Source organism: Perca flavescens, chromosome 19 (assembly GCF_004354835.1).
Source record: "Perca flavescens isolate YP-PL-M2 chromosome 19, PFLA_1.0, whole genome shotgun sequence".
Taxonomy (NCBI): Eukaryota; Metazoa; Chordata; class Actinopteri; order Perciformes; family Percidae; genus Perca; species Perca flavescens.
This window is the reverse complement of record NC_041349.1, coordinates 24,094,847-24,113,923: the sequence shown is the minus strand read 5'-3', so window position 1 is coordinate 24,113,923 and position 19,077 is coordinate 24,094,847. Positions and strand designations below refer to the sequence as shown.

At 42.5% G+C, this 19,077-nt stretch overlaps 1 protein-coding gene across 1 annotated transcript; it reads left to right on the top strand.

The window, feature by feature from the left end:
* The first annotated feature begins 529 nt into the window (after positions 1 to 529).
* On the top strand, positions 530 to 14,719 carry dok1b (docking protein 1b). The gene is made up of 5 exons (XM_028564794.1): positions 530 to 878; positions 10,202 to 10,525; positions 11,028 to 11,145; positions 11,289 to 11,461; positions 12,344 to 14,719. Exons 1-5 carry the CDS (start codon positions 822 to 824, stop codon positions 13,778 to 13,780), a joined length of 2,109 nt encoding a protein of 702 aa, XP_028420595.1. The 5' UTR covers positions 530 to 821; the 3' UTR covers positions 13,781 to 14,719.
* The last annotated feature ends 4,358 nt before the right edge of the window (positions 14,720 to 19,077 follow it).

Sequence of the window (19,077 nt, the reverse complement as noted above, 5' to 3'; positions counted from 1 at the left end):
CCCAGTCCGATGCCTCTATAGCTGATAACCCAAACACCACGAAAACCAAAACACATGCATTGAGCATTGGGGCTTTTGGGTGCCTTTGTCTGGTGTCGGGCCACCTGCTTTGCCAAGCTAGTAATTCTAGGTTTTAACAAGGCAACAGGAGCAACCTGTCCTGGGGGCCAGGTCCTCAGGGAACCCAAAGGTTTCAGGTTCACGGTGTGTTTTTGTGGTAATATGATTATATGCAAACATGTCTGGTCATACACAATGGACTTTATCCACTAAAAGCACAATGTCAAATGAAATGGCAGGAACCTTAAGGTGACACTTTGAGGCCCTGTCTTTAAAAATTGCATTTTTGAATTGAAATCTAGTTTAAAAGCCTTACGTTACATACCTACTGTAAAGCACTGCTGGACTGAGTCGCCATGCACCCAAAGCCGTTGTTCATTAATTAGACTTTTATTCTGAAAGAAGTAACCGGAAGCTTCACGTTATCTATTAAGTGTGGCTTTCCATTGGTCCTGCCCTAGGACAGGAGGAGTGAGAGGCGACAGATAGGCGCTTCACCGACAACATTTGGCCACTATTTCACTTTCGTCTGGACCACCCAGCGACTGCTTGGGCCTTTTTATTTACACCATGACACCTATTACTGTGCGCGAGCGGTACGACAAATGCGTTTTAACGGCCAGGGAGCGGAAGTGAGAGAAGGGGGAAGTTGTGAGGGGATATAGGAAAAAATAAATCCCTAAAAGTGTTTTTGTTTCTGGATCAAGTTCAAGTCCAATTTCGCCTTTCTAGAGGAAGGGTGGCCCTGGAGTGTTGGGGGCATGGACACCCACGTTAAGGAGGGACAACTTTATGTGCAGCATCAAAAGTTTGGAAAGGTAAGTCCAAGAAAAAAACAGTTACTATTTTTTCTAGGACGGTTGTGGCGTTGACACAAATAACAAAAGATAACTGTAGCTAGTGACCTTATAATAAGGATGTTTTGAGGATGCTATAAAACATCAAAATTATAAGCAATAGATAGAAATGTAATAGGAATATAATAAATCAGTAATAGCCTATATGAGGACATACACGAGTACACGGAGCTCTTAAGGCCACTAAAACTAGTTAAATGCTTCTCAGACACACAAAAAGTCTCTTTAGGTATATAGAAATGCCCCAGGAAAAGTGTGATACAGCCACTTTAAGGTCAGCGCTGCCTATCAGTAATGGTGAATCATAATAATCTCTCCAGGAACATTATAGGAATGAATGATAAAGTAGGACCATATGTTTATGAGACAAATCAAGCCTTAGTCATAGCATAGCTGACATTTTATTCAGGGAGATGGCAGTGTCCCATTAAGTCTTCAATGTGTTTTAAATTCACACATAAGTGACGTTAACTTTGTACTATTCACAGTTGTAAACCATAAAGGAGCATGTTACGTCATGGCAAATAAATAGAGCACATAGTGGTACAATTACAGACCAGTCATTGTGCGCAGCGTCTTTAAAGACAAACTTACGGATGCAGAGAGAGGAAGTTATAGCAGTGTTTTACTGTTTTGATGTGGTGGTTTGGAGTGAACCGTGCATCTCTGTGTGTGAGCGAGCGTGCATGTGAATGTGTTAGTGAGCTGGTAAAACCCTGGTGCACAGTTGTACTTTCTTAAATTAAATGAGGACAGAGATATAGAAGAGGTAGGTTTGATAGTTGTTGTGTGTGCGTGTGTGTGTGTGTGTGTGTGTGTGTGTGTGTGTGTGTGTGTGTGTGTGTGTAATGAGCTGGTGACATCTCACTTCACTGCATAATTGACAAAAAAAAATATCATGAATGCAATAGGACTTTCTGCAATAAGCACATTACAAAAGACTGCACAGCCAGCTGGAAAATTGAGATAATGGAGGAAAAGATCCTAATCAAAAAGGTGGCAGACATATTTCCACTTAATCAAAACTGCATAAACAGTACAGCTGTTCACAGTTCACACCATTGCAAACACTGCCAACGCCACTCTTGTGTTGCACTCTGTCTATCTGTGTATGTATGGGATCACTCAGTTTAGTTTAGGAGATCAGATCACAGTGCAGGACTGGACTCAGTTACATGTCAGTGATAACACCTGTGGGTGTGTCTGTGTGTTTGTTTCAGTCCTTGGCCTCTATGCAACCTTGCCTCTCAGTTAGGGCTGCACAATTAATCGCAACTATATCAAAATCACAATATGGACTAGTGCAATATCCAAATCGCAGGGGGCCCAATATTTGTTAAAGTCAAAATATGTGTCAAACCATTCAGGGTTCATACGTTTTGAAAAAACGTGGAAAAGTTATGGAATTTCAAAAATGTAAATTCCAGGCCTGGAAAGGTTTTGGAAAAGTCATGGAATTTTTTTTTTTAACACAGTATAATAATATGTGATTAATAAATGTATTTCACGTCGTCCTAACCTGAACGTTCTATTTGGGGCGTGAAATTCCGAATCCCACTACCACATAAATTATCATTCATTTTATTGTTAAACCTTTGAGGGTAAATTTTAACACAGATTTTTATTCTTATTGTATAATGTCGACTGACATTTTCAGGAATACATAGTTATGGAAATTTGCTAAAAACTATTGGTTAAAATGCGTATGAACCCTGACCATTGTGGTGCTGCAGAGATGTCCCGGCCTACAAATCGTATTTTACAGACTAAAGAAAAAAAAAATCTCTGTTTAGTACAGGTCGCAAAAATCACACTATAATCATTTTAATTTCTTATAATTGTGATCATTTTCAATGAGAAAGAGAACAATGAAAAAAAGAGAAAGAGAACAATGATAGAAAAATGCCCTCCAATATCGCGAATCATATCGCAATCGCAATATCAGTCAAAATAATCGCAATTAGATATTTTCCTCATATCGTGCAGCCCCACTTCTCAGTGCACCGCTGGATAAGAACTCATTTACTCTTTCAGATTTGTAAGAGGGTCTTTGTCTCTCTGCCTCTCTCTCTCTCTCTCTCTGGTCATATGACATGGGTCAACCAAACGTTCTGGCCCTGTTTCCTGCCCTGAAATCGCCCATCCACAATAGATATTCATACTCCCAAAACACACTTTCAATGCCTTTTCTAAACAGTAGAAAATACAATAGAAAACGAACAAAGCAAATCTCCACATTTTTATAAATAACGTGTTATCTTTGCAGAGTAGGGCAGAAGATAACTGCAGTGGATAAAAAAGGATCAGAGTAGAAGTGATAGCACAGGAAGCTGAACCCTGAAAGGGCTGAAACTGGTTTGAGGTTTGCTGGGTGACTTATGCAATCGTTAGAACTGTCAGTGGACACACACACACACACACACACACACACACACACACACACACACACACACACACACACACACACACACACTCACTCACTCACTCACTCCTATAGGCTCGTTCCCACGTGTATGGTCGGAAAATGTGACTTGAGTCTATAGTGGCAACGTCTGACACAGGTTTCTGTTTCTGATTGCTGTTTTATCGTGTGTGAAATCTGGCCTCAAGAGTTTATACAGCAGGCCGTTAGGATGTAAACCATCAGGATGCATTTTCATATACTAAGTTTTTACATTGTGTCTAAGATTTGAGTATCCACCGTCCATTTCCAATCCGGTTAACAGTATTAGGGAGACCATTAACAAAAGGAATCAAGTTGAATTTTACTGACATATAACAATAGTTATCAAATCTTCACACAGCACTAAGTCATCATTACACAGTAACTAAACTAAGTCTTGGTACACTAATATAGAACTTGTAAAAAGTCACTAATGAATTCAATTTGTCAATCTTTCATTAAAGCTTGTGGTTAAAGGACTACTCCAGTGATTTAGTATTGAACTTCCATAAAGTAATGCTGTCTGAACTGAGCTGAGACGTTTACTGATAGCATACTGATGGCATCATCAGGGATATTTAGTCAAACTCCAGAGACACAGAAGACACAATATGAAGTACAACTCCTTGCGATGAATTAAACTGAACTTCATGCGCAAAATTTGTGAAGTGCCCCGCCCCCTTTAATGAAACACAAGAGGAAATTTGAAAAATGAAAAGTGCTTTCACAGCAATGTCCCAGACTCCTCTCAAACACCACTACAGGACACTGAGAAGGCTGTTTTCTCTGAAAGTTGTATTCATAACATCCAAAGCATGACACTTTCTCAGCCAATAAGAGTCACATCAGAACAATGGTGCTTGATGAAAGAGTCCTAAACTTTCTGCTGTTGTAATTACAGTTTCCACACTTGTAGAGCTGTCATGTACTGCAACATGTGCAGCAGAGCCATGTGATTGTGTGCGTGATTTAGTGGGAAGGGAGCTGTCTGTAAATTAATCTGCTTTTCTGCAAACACACATAATTCTGATCCAAGATGCTGTGATCTGCACTTTGTAGTTTTTGCTGCACCCCCTGGAGCTACAAAAAAAGCTTTTGGTTTGATGTTGATGTTAGCAGCTGTTTGCCAACTACCAGTAAAGGCTGCAGATGTGGGTAGATGGTAGGAGGATGCAGACAGCTTCAGCCGGGAGCTAGCAGCCACTTGAAAAGATTGGGTGTGGCAGGATAAAAAGGTATTGCACACCCTGAGGCTAGATTTATACGACAGGGAATCATGTCTAAAGTAATAACTGCCTAATGGATTAATGGGATTCGTGTGATATTCTCTTCTCTCTATTTGTTCATCAAAGGCAGCAGCTCAGACGCTAAATGCTATTTCCCAGAAAAAAAACACCAGATCATTTGTAGTATGAAGAACTAATTTGACGTAGTGAAGTATGTAATTCTCCATTTATACTCTGCAGTGGGCGTATTTTCAGGAAGAACAGCATGATTTAGTGAAGCTAATTGGAAAGGAATGATGAAGCATGTGCAGAAACAATGATCAGTTCTTACTCACAGTTATTGTAATAGTTAGTGTGAATTGGATAAGTTCATTTCAGTCACTTCAACGTTCATTTTTTAATTGTAGTATTCTTTCCATAGTCAAATTTAATTAACTTTCTTTCCCTCATGCAAGTCAACATGAATGAACGTAACTTTGCATATTACTTTCTTCACAATAATGGCCATCTCCTCCTAATTACAGTGATTTGTTCAGACACAATTGTAGCTGTGGCCTGAATGTCTGAGGATAATTTCTGTACTGTTGGTAATGTAAGTTTAGTGTTGAGTGGAAACTGTAACCAAGGCTGTTTCACAGCAAGACTATTGGTGGACATGGAGAACAATCCATCCCTATCATTTGTGAGCATGCTACAGTATATGATGAACGGATAATGTACCCTTTTATAGTGTCACAAACCAATCTTGTTGATTACAGTGCAGAGTAGCCCTCCTCTAGCTCAGTGCAGACATTGGGACATTTCAGTAGGGGGGGTCATTTAGGTTCCGATTCCCTCCGATTTCCCGTTCTTATCGAAATTGAATATTTCTGGCACATTAAATGAGCGAGAAAAGAAACAAAACCTGCCCTTTTTTCAGCAGCTTGAAGCTAAAATTATAATGAACGACAACGTACCTGTGATTCTGTTTTGTCAAAAAAAGGAAAATAAAATGAAAATTGTACCAAATCAATATCTTGTCGGGCACACATTTAAAGCTTGACATGCTAGCATTAGCCGAGTCTGTGGAGTTATGACTGGGATGACATCAGAGACACTGCCTTTTTAGAACACGCTTCAGACTTCCTCGATTAGATACAATTATTTGTTACATTTTGCTTTATCACTGTGTTTGGTGAGAGAAATATAGCTGTGGTCAGTCATGGTGAATGCTTTACAGTAGGTGTTTTACTATGCATATGTAACTGCATGCATATATATATATATATATATATATATATATATATATATATATATATATATATATATACATATATATATATATACACTTGGGTTTTGGACTGTTGGTTGCTCAGACTGTATATCATTCTGTGGTTGTAAGCATGCTGTCACTGTGTGTGTGTGTGTGTGTGTGTGTGTGTGTGTGTGGGTTACCTCGTTTGACCTACGTATGGACATCGTTATCTCCCTTGAAATATTTGTCTGCTCCAGAAATAGAGACAGATACATGGCCTGTGCACAATAGTGCTTTGATTATATGAAAATGTGGCATATTTTTACTTGACTCGCCATGTTGCAGTAACACAAAGCTGATATTCTCAGATTTTCTTTGGACTGTACATTTAAGACTCTTTGCTGTAATTCACTGTAATTGCATTTTTACAACCTAGTTTCCTTCCTGCTCAGCGTGTCTGTTTTGGTGAATCATTTTCAGCTAGTCCCCCTAACCTGAAACAACCTAAAAAGTTGTCAGTGTGCTATTGACTTTACGCCACTCACAGGAACTACAGCTACTGCTGTCCTCTGTTAGAGCATGTTTGAGAGGTTGTTTTGGTAGACACAGAGGACTGAGGTCAGGGCTCTCTCTCTCTAACACACTTCTTCTCACTCGTTCTCGCCTTCCTTAACTACAGTAAAAAACAAACACACATGACACAGCACACATTCCGCATAACACACGTTCCGCTCCGATACACAAACATACTTTTACTCTCTCAGACACACACACACACACACCTTCTACATGAAAACATGTATATATTGCAATAATATTTTAATCATTAAAACTACGGGTACTGGACTTAAGTCCCCACAGCAGCTTTTGAAGGGTGAATTCCCACTGAATCACACAGAGGAGATCTCATGTCTCTCCAAATAATACAATGGTCAATGCACACACAATGAAACTGTGATGTAAATTCATAAACAAATGAACTCGATGACAGTTTTGAAAACATGACAGAATTACAATCATCTTTTGTTTTTTATGCGAAATGATCTCACAAGAAAACAAAATCCCCACCACGTCACTTTCTGTGTTGAATGTCGGGAAGACCAAAAGCAGCTAAAAAAGTCCTGAAGGCCACTACATTTTCTGAAAAACTTGATACTGAAACGGAAAAAAGAAAAATAACAACAGAAATGTTAGCATCATGAGAGGATAATTTCATTCTTCCTTTGTTTCAAAGCTTATCTATTAATGTGTTAATGTACTCACTATGTACTAACTAGGCATAGACATAAACAGGAATACTGTACAAGGCCTACAAAAGACTGCAACGTGTAGGCTACATTTCACATGCATGTTCAGAATGATGCAAGATGGACATAAGATTGCCATGTTTATTATTTTCTTTATTTGACCTTTATTTATACAGGTAATCTCATTGAAACACAGGGTCTTATTCTTAAGAGAGACCTGTTATAACAAATAAGCAAGGAAGTAATAGTTTGTCCAATGGAAATTTATGTAATTTCTTATATCTTTTTTAGTTAATTCCATTCTGGTGAACAGACAGGACATCTCTCCCTCACTGTCATGATCTGTTTTGCATACTTTCCACTCAGTGTATTAGAAGCTGATAACGGTCTGTTGCCTTATATGGAGCAGCTGTTTTACACGTGCACACGCTCACACGCACACACACACACACACACACACACACACAGTGCAGTAAGGACCATATTGCGCAACAGAGGTTAATGTTTCACACCCTTTTCATGTATACTGAACAATCACACGTTTGTCAGTCTGTATGCGTGTGTGTGTGTGTGTGTGTGTGTGTATATCTATGTGCGTGCACTTGTGCACAGCAACAGATGGTCCAGAATGCACCAAAGGAATACTTACAACAATACAAACAGATGCACATATGTACATACACTGAGACACACCTGGATGCAGAAGAAGGAAGTGAAGAGAATCCTGGGTAATGACAATCCCACACATTTCCTGTCCTTTCTGGCAGTTAGTTCATTGGGTCGAAGTGTGTGCACACACATGTGCATGTGTTGACTTCTGAAACCTGGTGTGTGTGTGTCTGTGTGTGTGTGTGAGTTAAAAATGTATTAAGTTGGCTTTCATGTGTGCGTGCGCCTCTGTTCTTGTCATTTTTGTTCTTGCCATAATTGTGATGTTTACAACGTATGACAGCTTTACTGCTGCTGGGTCCAATCTGGTTTGGGCTTATTGTTAAATTGCAACGAGGGTTGTGCAGAATATATCACGCCAATATTATAATTCCACATTAAGACTGACTCGCGTCTCTTATTTTCATGCTGTGAATGATAGTGAACAAGCTGATATGTTGTTACATGTGACCTGGTAGCCCGATGGTGGAAAGTAAATATGTACATCTGGTTATCTACCTGTCTAAGTACTAACTTTGAGGTTCTTTAATTTCACTTAAGTATTTCCATTACGTGCTACTTTCTACTTCGACTTCACTACATTAACGAGGGAAACTCCTTTAGCTATAGTCACTACTTACTCTGCAGATTAAGAGTTTAAATACTAACCATATGATGCATTTATAACATTTGATACACTGTTATGTATTAAACTCACCAACAGGGTCCTGGTATTGTGCGTGCAGGTTCACTGTCCCTCTGTCATGCTAGACCTTTTTCACGGCAGACATGTTGACATGTCATAGTAGGAAAAGCACAGGTGTATTCAAACCCATTCATGATGGCTGCATTCCACTTAGGAGATGCCCTGGGATTGTGCATGCTGACTCACTGAAACAGCTTACTGGGACACTTGATGAAATTGAGCCATCAATTATCAATTTCACTTGTGCTTTTCTGACAATGACAAGTCAAAATGTCGGCTTATTTTACTGCAAATATCCTGCCAGACACAACCCTTAAATAGACAAAGTGGAGCAATAATTTCCACAAATGTTCATTTTTGTGCAAAAAAAAAAAAGAAAGAAAGAAAAGAAAGTGGCATTAGCCGATATGCAGTCATCTGATTTTTTTAAACCCTCGATTTTATATTGATATCAGCCTCCAAAGTGACACGTCAGGCTGTAGTTGTTACACTGGATATGCACGCCTTATGAGCTGCATATAGGTTATTTCATTTTCAGACATAACAGATGTTCAATATTATCTGAGCAGCGAAGAAGAAAAATACCACTGATAGGGGAGCATTTGAAGACCCACAGTTGTAACGTTAGCGTGTCTCATTCTCCTCCGTTAGCAGGAGTTTCCCCGCTGGTCGAAGGATTTTCTGCTGACCTTCCTGTCACAAGCTCAGCTCTCTGGCTGTCAGGCAGCTTCCTCCCCACTGAGTGAATGCAGGGGAATGTAGCCGAGATGAGGCATAGCGTGATGTGGAGGTACAAGGGACGACAGGGACTTCCCAAACAAGTGTTGAGTTCTGGCGTCTCATACAGTTTTACCATAATCACATACCAGTTTGTGTAGTGATTGCACATTATCCCACATGCAGTGTGTCTCACTGTGTCCATTTTTAGCACTGAACATCTGGAGTCCTACACGCTCGCCGTGCGTCTTAGTGTTCAGTATTGTGTGTCATGTTGTATGTCCCTGTGGAGGAAGAGATCATTGTTAGCTGTTGCTTCCTCACTGCTGTCCTCAGGGAGACGTGATGCACCTGTCACCTACTTTGGACCGATTCATATTTTTAACCTGTTGGGGGCCACGGCACACTGCCTTGTAATTTCTCACAGTGGTATTATTTTGGGGTTATACCTGTTTTTGGGTGCACGTCTTGTCTTCGTTGGGGTCCCAATTCTAAGTATGACGAGGGGTTGCCACACTAAACTCTTACTCACTGAATCAAAGCAGTGGCTGCTGATCGATTGTAGAGGAAACGATGGTGTGTGCTACCGGTGTGCTTCCTTTAGGAATAGCATTCTAGCATGAAATGCTGGATCTCGAGAGGAAATAAAATGTGTGCATCTTATTGTTGTATTACAAATAAGACATATAAATACATCAAAAGTAACAAAAGATCTAGAAAAGTTTAACGGCACCAAAATGGGAAAACGATCACGCACTTTAAATATGAAAAGAAAAAGAAAAAGATCTCAATTAAAAATGAAATAAGAACAAGTAAACAAAGTAGAAACTCAAAGAAAGAGACTCAATACGGCAACATTTAAAAAAAGAATATGCACGTTGTAAGAATGGAACTGAAGGGAAACTACCGGGTCTGATGGTATTCATCTGTGGGTCGCCCCTATGAGCGAGACCTATCACATCACACATTCCTAGTCATTAGTTCTGTTGATAACATAGAGATATTGGTTAGTGCAGCTTTAAATGTTCTCCTCTGTAACTTTTCCTCCTTTCCCACTGATCAGAAATGGAAGAAGAACTGGTTCGTCCTCTACCCAGCCAGCCAAAACGGCATCGCCCGCCTCGAGTTCTACGACTCGCCCTCTGGCGGAGGGGCCGGGACGGGCGGAGGCTCGGGAAGCGGGTCCAATGAGAAAACCAGGAAGCTTGACAAGAAGATCATCCGCTTGTCTGAGTGCATTTCCATCCTGCCGGCGGTGACGGAGAGCTGTCCCAAAGAAAACATGGCAGCTTTCTGTGTGGAGACCAACGACAAGACGCACATGTTTGCAGCAGAGAAGAACGCCGCCAAGGACTGGATGGATACCATGTGTGACATCGCATTCCAGGTATCTTTACACCTTTTCTCTCCTCATGGGAACGTGTATATATCGAGCCTGAATGGAACTAAAAAATATCTAAATGAAAAACAAAACAAATCTCCTGATTTGGTGGAAAAATCTGAAGAACTGCTTTTTTTCCCCCCAAATCTTTTCAACTGCTAAATTCTTTTTGTTTGTGTGTCTTTCAATGTTTCCCACATGTTCCCGGAGTCTCCACACACACACACACACACACACACACACACACACACACACACATGCGAACATTGCACTTGCATTGCAGAGAGGAAGCCAGAGGGAGTTTCCAGGAGTTCATCCGCTTCGTTCTCTGTTGCACACTCAGCCTCTCTCTCTTTTTTCTTTTCCTCCTTCCCTTCTCTCACGCTTTGCCTACTATTATCCTTCCAGTGGAAAACCAAACTCCTGATCAACATACTATAAAAAAAAGAATCCTAATTTGGCGTCTTTCTCAGCTGGTTGACTGTCTATGTGTGTGTCTGTGTGTCAGCAGGGGGGAGGCGGGGGGAGCAGCAGCAGCAGCACCACCAGTACTGCTGCAGACTGTAATGGAGGAGCCCTGGACCTGCAGATGTCCGAAAACCTCATCTACTACTCCAGAGAGGAGGGTAAGGACACTAAAGAAAAACAGTCTGGCCTTACACCAGTTTAAGAATCTGCAGAAAATATTGCATTACAGAAGATCATATAAAAAAGGAAGGGAATTTAAGTAAACGTAAGGAAAAACACCTCTCCTATCTTGTCCTTGCAGTGAACGAGTTCTGGGTGAGCGTTCAGCGCACCGAGGCGTCAGAGCGCTGCGGGCTGGTGGGCGGCTACTGGCTGAAAGCCGAAAACGACATCTTAATCTTGAAGGAGCCAAAGACCAAGAGGAACATTCTCGTGTGGCCCTACAAGCTGCTGAGGAGATACGGGCGAGACCGGGTGGGTGCCTGGGCTTATGAGAGAGAAAAAGTTTGTCTTCAGGGATCCAAAAAGAGCTAATAATAAATAATAAAATAATAATAACAACAATACATTTATTTTATATGCCGCTTTAAAAGGTACTCAAAGGCACTTTATAAGGTCAACGAAGAAAATAAAAACAATAACGGGATCAGTTTAACAACAACAACAACAATAACCACTAGAGATAAATATAAAAATGCGCACAAATGGAAAACAGCTCTCTGACTCACCTGACGAGTACAGGCAGAGGAAGTTTGGTGTGTTCAATTCCAGCTGCGACTGCAACGATTGATTGATTGAGTTACTGTAGGAAGTGCAAACGGTACAGCAGCAGTGTGTGTGTGTGCGTGTGTGCGTGTGAATGTGGTCAGAGCCTCGGCGTCAGAGGATATCTAACTTTAGAGTCTGTGGCTGTTTTTGTGTCACTTTGAGGCTCCAGAGCTCGAATGATCGACCTTTATAGAGTCCGTCTATTTTCTCTACACATGTGTGTATTTATGCATGTGACACTTACTTTGATGATAAAACCATGTGACTGCATTGATCTGAACGCGTAGGGCTAAAAAGCAGCGAAGGAGGTCTGTGCGTGAAATAGAATTCAACAGTAAGTGAGAGCAGTGAAGCAATGTGGTCGATATGCTGAGAGAAATGAAAAGTAAAATTCAGTGGAAAAAGGAAGCAAGCGTTTTTCTAGTGCCAAGAAAATGATAAATGAGTGACGCCTGGCAAAGAGAGCTGGGACGTCTGTGACTAGCTTCCATTACTTCAGTTCCATTTGGCATTTATTCAAACACCTCTGTAATATATTTATTTAGTGACACTAACTAACTTTTCTTTTCTTTTCTTCTCTTTCTCTAGGTGATGTTTTCGTTCGAGGCAGGCCGACGCTGCGACTCGGGCCCCGGTAACTTCACCTTTGAGACCAAGCAAGGCAACGAGATCTTCACGCTGGTGGACCAGGCCATCCAGTCGCAGAAGGTTCTGGCTGAGGAGCGCCACTCCAGCTACCCCGTCAACTTTGACTCGGACTACACTGGGTCACTGCCGCACGTACGCAGCGCCAATCTGAGTGGCACGACGGCAGGAAGCTGCGACAGCAGCAGCAGCTCCAGCAGCCGGGAGGCAGACGGAGATTCAGGCGGCAGCAAACCGGGCTCTGCTGATGGCGTGCTCGGGAAGAGAGAGGGTGGAGATGGAGGAGGAGGAGGAGGAGGAGGAGGAGGAAGGGGGCAAGGAACAGCAGGAGGACTAAAGGGGAGGAGTTTACCAGATCCACCAGCCATGTTGGGGGTTTTGGGAGGTGGCGGGGCCCCTCCAAAGTCTCCCAGAGGGCCGGCAGCAGCTAAAGGTCTCTCCTTAGCTGATGAACATGCAGGTCTTTATTCGGAGCCAGCAGATTCAGTGCGCCTGCCTCTGCACAGCGCTGACTGCCTCTACTCCGACCCAGTGGACAGCATCAAAGCCCAAAGCCAAACCAGCAACCCGATCGCTCCAGTGCCCACCCCACGCCTCCGACCAGTAGGAGACGAGGCTTCGGGAGGTGGCGTCCAAGGGGATCATCACCTTGGTGGCTGCAACCAGAGGAAGCCACCGGACCTGTACTCACACGTGTACGACCGGATCAGCCTGGAGCTGAGCCAGAAAACCAGCGCGCTGAGTCTGAACGGGGCTGCGGGGGGAGGACGAGGGGTGAACAGTAACAGGCGACCCCCGGGAGGCAAAGCAGAAGGAGCTTCATCCCCTCCCGCTGCTCATCTGGAACACATATACGATGAACCCGAGGGCTGCGCCAAAGGCGGTGCCAGCATGTCCACTAGTTCAGGGACGGGTATTTACGACGAGGCCCGTTTGGAGCCCCACAGCCAGAGGAGACAGGGAGAGGCGGCGGCCCCGTCAGGACCGGAGGGAAATTACAGCACCCCCTCGCACGGAAAGCCGTCGGAGTCCCAAAGACACTCGCCTCCGCAGCTGGGCCCGAGCCGCGGAACGCCACAACCTCCGGCTCCGAGGTGGCCCAAACCTATCACCGCCCCCAAGCCGGGCAGGGCTGCTTTTGCTCGGAAGGAGCCGGTGCCACTGCCCCCTGGGAAACATGGAGGTCCTGGTAGTAACGTGAACAACAACAACAACAACATTTGGGGGGGAGGAGGAGGAGGAGAAGGAGGCGGGGGGAGGGAGCTGTACAGCAAAGTGTCTAAGCAGAAACCTCCGTCTGCTAATTTGTGCTACAACCAGAACCACCAGGCGCCCCTGAGATCACCTGACATCATCTATGACAACTTGGGAGATGTTTGACATCCTTCTTTCGCTCCAGGGACTGAACATGAAATGTTGATCTACTTTTGTGAAGAGAGGAGAAGTGTTAATGCAGAAAACCTGGTTGATGCCTTTATTCCTGCAGTTTCTCCCATCTGTGGACTGGCATAATTATTTGCGACAGTCGATTCATTTGGAGTGGATTAGCTCAGAACTATGAGAAAACCACATTATGGCTGCATTTTGAAACATTGAGTTCCACTATTGTAGGGCCACCCTCTGTGTGTGTGTGTGTGTGTGTGTGTGTGTGTGTGTGTGTGTGTGTGTGTGAGAAAAAGAGAGTGAGTGTTTGCATGGTCAAACCCATAACTGAAGTACTAGGCCACAGTGTGGTTGGAAGCAGCCACTTCACTTGAACACACACAGAAATCTTTTGCCAAAAGGAGTGTGGCCTTACAGGCTTCACTTTAACAAGCTGAGAGAGCGGCTTGGCTCTTCTTTTATAAAATGTCTGCAGTGCTTATGAAGTCACTGGGACACATGTTTTTGCACTGCTTAGGTTTGGAGTATCTTTAAGGCTAGCACTTTCTCAAAAGGAGCTGATCTTTTTCTGTTTGTGTGTCTGCCTGGACTGATTATAACAGTTTTTTTCAGCCCAGGACACTAATATGTGACGTAGTTGCATCTTAGGATCTACTCAATGGAAAAAACATTGTTGCTACTGTTTTGGAGGATGCATTACAAGTGGGACTTTAAGACTGGGTCTTGGAAACAGACATCATTGGGTCATAAAGAGTTTGAATACAGAGGCGACTTCCTGCACAGGGTAATATTGTTGACTCCCTTCTTTGTACAGACAAACTCAATATGAAACTAATCAATCATCTGCAAAGTGTCAGTGTGCGAATGGATGTGTCATAAACAGCTGTGCTGTCTGTAAATATAACTATTAATAAAAATGGCTCCAAAAATATCAAATATTTCTCCGTAGTGGATCTGTAAACGAGAGAACTCCCCCAATTGCTACATCTCGCCTTCCCCTTAATGTGTCCGTTCCATCAGGAGCCAATCAGACACCGTTTTCAGGTTTTCAAAGACTTTCTGTTCTTCTGGACGAAACGGGACTGTAAAACAGTCTGACCTCATCCCTTCCTCTGCCACGCTTGGTTTTTTGTTGTTTCAGTCGTTTTCCAACCACTTAATCGCACCGTTAAAGTTGAGCCTAGAAAAAAAAAAAAGAAGCAAAAGACTTTCTTTCTTCCTTTCGCCCTCTCTGCATTAATTCTGTTGTTTGGTTGCTCTGGTGACAGTTAATGGCGGCTGGTTCGGGTCGGACACACTGTGCATTTTAACTGCAGAAATACTGTGAGAGGAGGACAGGAATACAATATGTTAAGAGGGGTCAAATGGGAAGATAGAAGAAAAAAAAAAAACTATCCTATTTATCCTGAGCTGAGGATGACGAAAGAGTGTGAAGAAAAAGACGGGAGAGAAGAGATGAAAAAGATGCTGACATGATGAATGCTGGCCGGATGAACCTGTCTGAGTCTGGTTGGCTTACATAACAGGTACAGACTGTTCCCGTCACTGCTGCTGCTGCTCTTTATCCCCATCATCCCTCTTTATCCCGTTTCTTTTCTTTCCTTATTTACCCACCTGCTGCTGGACTACTTTCTGGACAGGGAAGTCCTCCAAAAGTAACTTGATTACACAGTGAGGCTACATTTCCTAACTCGTCTCCCCCCCCCCCCCTTCCTCCGCTGTTTTTTCAGACAGAGTGGGGGAAGAAAAACAGAAAGAGAAAGAGCGACGACAAACTTCTGTCTTTCTCATTAAACTCTGGATGAACTCATTGGAAAAAAGAAGCACGGTACACACACAGCACACAGTACATGGTAGTGTTTTCATGTTGCCAACATTGGCTCCTTTATTAGGGCTCAACACTTCCTGGTTGGAATATCCAAAACAAGCTGTTTACACATTTACAGTGTGTGTGTGTTAAAGACTTTGCCCAATTTTGTGGTCATAACGTGATCTGCGTTCAGCTGAGCGTTTGGTCGTGGTTAATTTCTGAGAAATCATTCAACCATTTAGTTTGTAACGGCATTCATGGAAACATGAGTTTTTGTTTTTATGGAGAGAATTTGTTAATAAGTAATGAAATGTGAAATCAAATGACTGCGTTAACTGTGGATGAGAGTTAGATAAGAATATTATGACAACTCATATATGTTAAATATGAAGCCACAGCCAGCAGCAGATTAGCTTTTTTCTTTTTCTTTTTTAGCATACAGTGTGACAATGGACAAACAGATCCCATTGCTCTGGACGGAGACCAGTGAAGGATATTAGAAGCACTTTTCCCGTGAGTGCTGAGCGTTACTGAGCAACCTCCAACTGACAGAGACAACGTAAATGTGACGAGAGCAACCTGTCTGAAAGTTGGAAGTCTTCTGGTAGCTGTGCCAAGAGAAATCTCAATTATTCCAAATCTTACAGAGACAGAGAGCGTAGGTATATGTAAGGAGATAACATGGACACAGGCTAATTATTGCTAACTAAAATGCTAGTTAACATTAGTAATTAAACTTAAACAGCTAATGTGAGTCCAAACTGCCTGCGAGCTTCTCCTGTACTATACGGTAATTCCTCTACTAACGTGAGGTACAAGGTAATGGAGCCTTTTATACATTGTCGTGTTTCTTTAGAAATAAACAATGGACAAATAGAGTCTTTTTATACGCTTCAGATGTAAAGTTATTCGCTGTCAAAGTGGCGCCAAAATGAATGGCAGTCAATGGAATGCTAACGGCGGGTGAGAGCTAGGTAGCATCAAAATGGCGCCATAGGAGCTACGGGTTGTGGAGAGAGGCTTACACCTTGGAAACCGCCAGCTTGGCTATTGCCTGGAGTCTTGTCGTCACCGTGAGGTTTCCAAGCAACCAGCAGAGACTCCAGGAAGTCACTGCACCCGGCCAAAGAAACAGTCCCGCACATTATCAACCCGTAAACCCACCCATCCTTAATGAGCTGTACAGTGGCTTGTAGGCAAATGTATTTACCTTTGCACAGAGCCAGGCTAGACTGTTTCCAGTCTTTATGCTAAGCTAAGCTAACCTTGTGCTGGAAGTAGCTTCATCTTTAAACAGTCAGACACGAGAGTGGTAACAGTCCTCTCATCTAACTCTTAATTAGAAAGCACATAAACATCATTTCAAACTGTGTTCAAACTCTTCCTTTAAAGCTGTGCTCGAGTTATTTAGTATTGTACATAAAGTTTGGGGATTCCAGAGGCAAAATGCTTAGAAGCAGCAGAGGCCGAGATATCATCATCTTGGTTTCAATTAAGAGTTTAAGTGTCTCATAATGGTTTAAATGCAGTTTCTTAAGATCTCAACTACCATCAGAGTAGTAGTATCAAAAACACAACTTACTGACTGATTAGAACTTTGTAGCAACACATTTGTTATAGCTTTTTAAACTGGAAGTGGTGTAGATCTTGTTCCTGTGTCACAATAAGCGATTTCTGCCACCTCCTCTCTCTTCCTTCCCTCACATTTCTCTCTTCATCTGCTTTGACCTTTCACGCATCTGCAGAACAGCTCAACTGACTGCCTGGTCATGAGTGTGTGCGCGTTCGTGTGACATCTATAGGCGAGTGAGAAATCTACAAACAAGCCGATACGGCAGCAGTGGTGGGACTACGTGTCTGCAAACGTCCCACCACTGCTGCCGTATCGCCATGTGTGCATTCCTGTGTGATTATGTGTGCGCTGAAGGTTGGTAGCCTCATAATGAAAGCGTATCAGAGACCTCACTTCACATTTTCAGATGTACTTCTGTGATTTTTCTGGAGTTTTTGCTGCAGGACACATGACACAAAAAGAACAAAAACACTGAATTTGTGGAAAAAAGTGGGGATCAATTGATAAATGTTGAAACATGAGTCACTTCAACGCAGCTAGACACAGTTGACTTTAATATTGCAGACACAGCTGGACTCGTGCATGTGTAGGCGTGTGTTTATATCGTTTCTAGCCACACAACGCTATCTTTGACCAGTTTTATCTGCAGGTTTGAGGTCTGTGTCTCACACACACACACACACACACACACACACACACACACACACACACACACACACACACACACACACACACACACACACTTCGACTGTTATTATCATGTCAGTCAGTCGTCCTGTCACCTCAGCAATGTGTGACTGCCTTTGTCCCGTCAAGGTCTCTTGCTCTGTCTCTCTCTCTCTCTCAATCTCTCTCTCTCTCTCTCTCTTTTTCAAAGGTCATGTCATACTTACTACGACGATCAGTCCAACAACAAGAGGCACTGAAACTAGGCTTTACGCTACAGCAACAGGCTTGAAATGCTGGGAAACACATCTCCGGAACTCGTGAAAGATTAAATACCAAACTTTGCACTCGTGAAGATGAAGCACTCGTGAAGGTTGAAAATGTCTCAACTTGTCTCCTAAAAAATAGAAGAAGAAAAAAAAAAAAGAGGGTAGAGCGACTGGAGTCAAACAACAGAAAGAACACAGGCATGCTCCACACGATGGCCGTTGCTGGCTAGCTTACAGTAAACGTCTGTACAGTTGGCTGATTGGCTGTTAGGGGCAAAAATAAACACAAACGGTCCAATCAGATTTGCATGATCAACGTATGGCACATTTAATAGAGTATTACTTGAGTTTTCAGCTGCTTAGGGGCAATGAACCAAGCTGTAATGACAACACAGACATACTTTCACTGGATAAAAATATGACTTTAATTTAACTGCGGAAACCTCATTTAACAAACTGATCATTCTAAGATTCCTAATAACTTCTTGACGATGTAGTTACCATATTGACATCTGCCACTATAATGTATGAATGCAATAATGATAAAGATGCAAAATATTTAAAAATAAATCCTCTTTTTCAGTGCATTTCCTCAGTTTCAAAAGTAATCCTTTTGAATGCAGACCACATGTGATGAGACCCCACGTGTTTCGAATCTTGAAAAAAAGTGTCACACCTGCCAGCTGCACTTCTGAATATAAAACACCCTCGAGGCGAAACTCAACTGCATTTCCTCATTCGGTTTTAAAATTGCAGTACACGAAAAATACTGAAATATGAGATCTTTCACTGCGCACATCTGACGAGGATTTGTGTGTTCTGCCTTCAGACGCACCTGAAACTGTCCGGTTTCCTCTAGACTCTGCAGACCACCAGCTTTTATTTTTAGCTGTGCGTGGGCTAACCCATTCAGTTGTGCGTGTCTGAAAGGGTTTTTTCACTCTCTCAACTCTCCGCGTTATCTGAAGGAAATGAC

What these genes read in the sequence shown, in the direction of transcription:
- dok1b (XM_028564794.1), top strand. Translation starts at nt 822, where the DNA reads ATGGACACCCACGTTAAGGAGGGACAACTTTATGTGCAGCATCAAAAG. An exon ending in CTACTACTCCAGAGAGGAGG is followed by an intron (nt 11,146 to 11,288) that starts GTAAGGACACTA and finishes TTGTCCTTGCAG; the next exon opens with TGAACGAGTTCTGGGTGAGC. An exon ending in GGAGATACGGGCGAGACCGG is followed by an intron (nt 11,462 to 12,343) that starts GTGGGTGCCTGG and finishes CTCTTTCTCTAG; the next exon opens with GTGATGTTTTCGTTCGAGGC.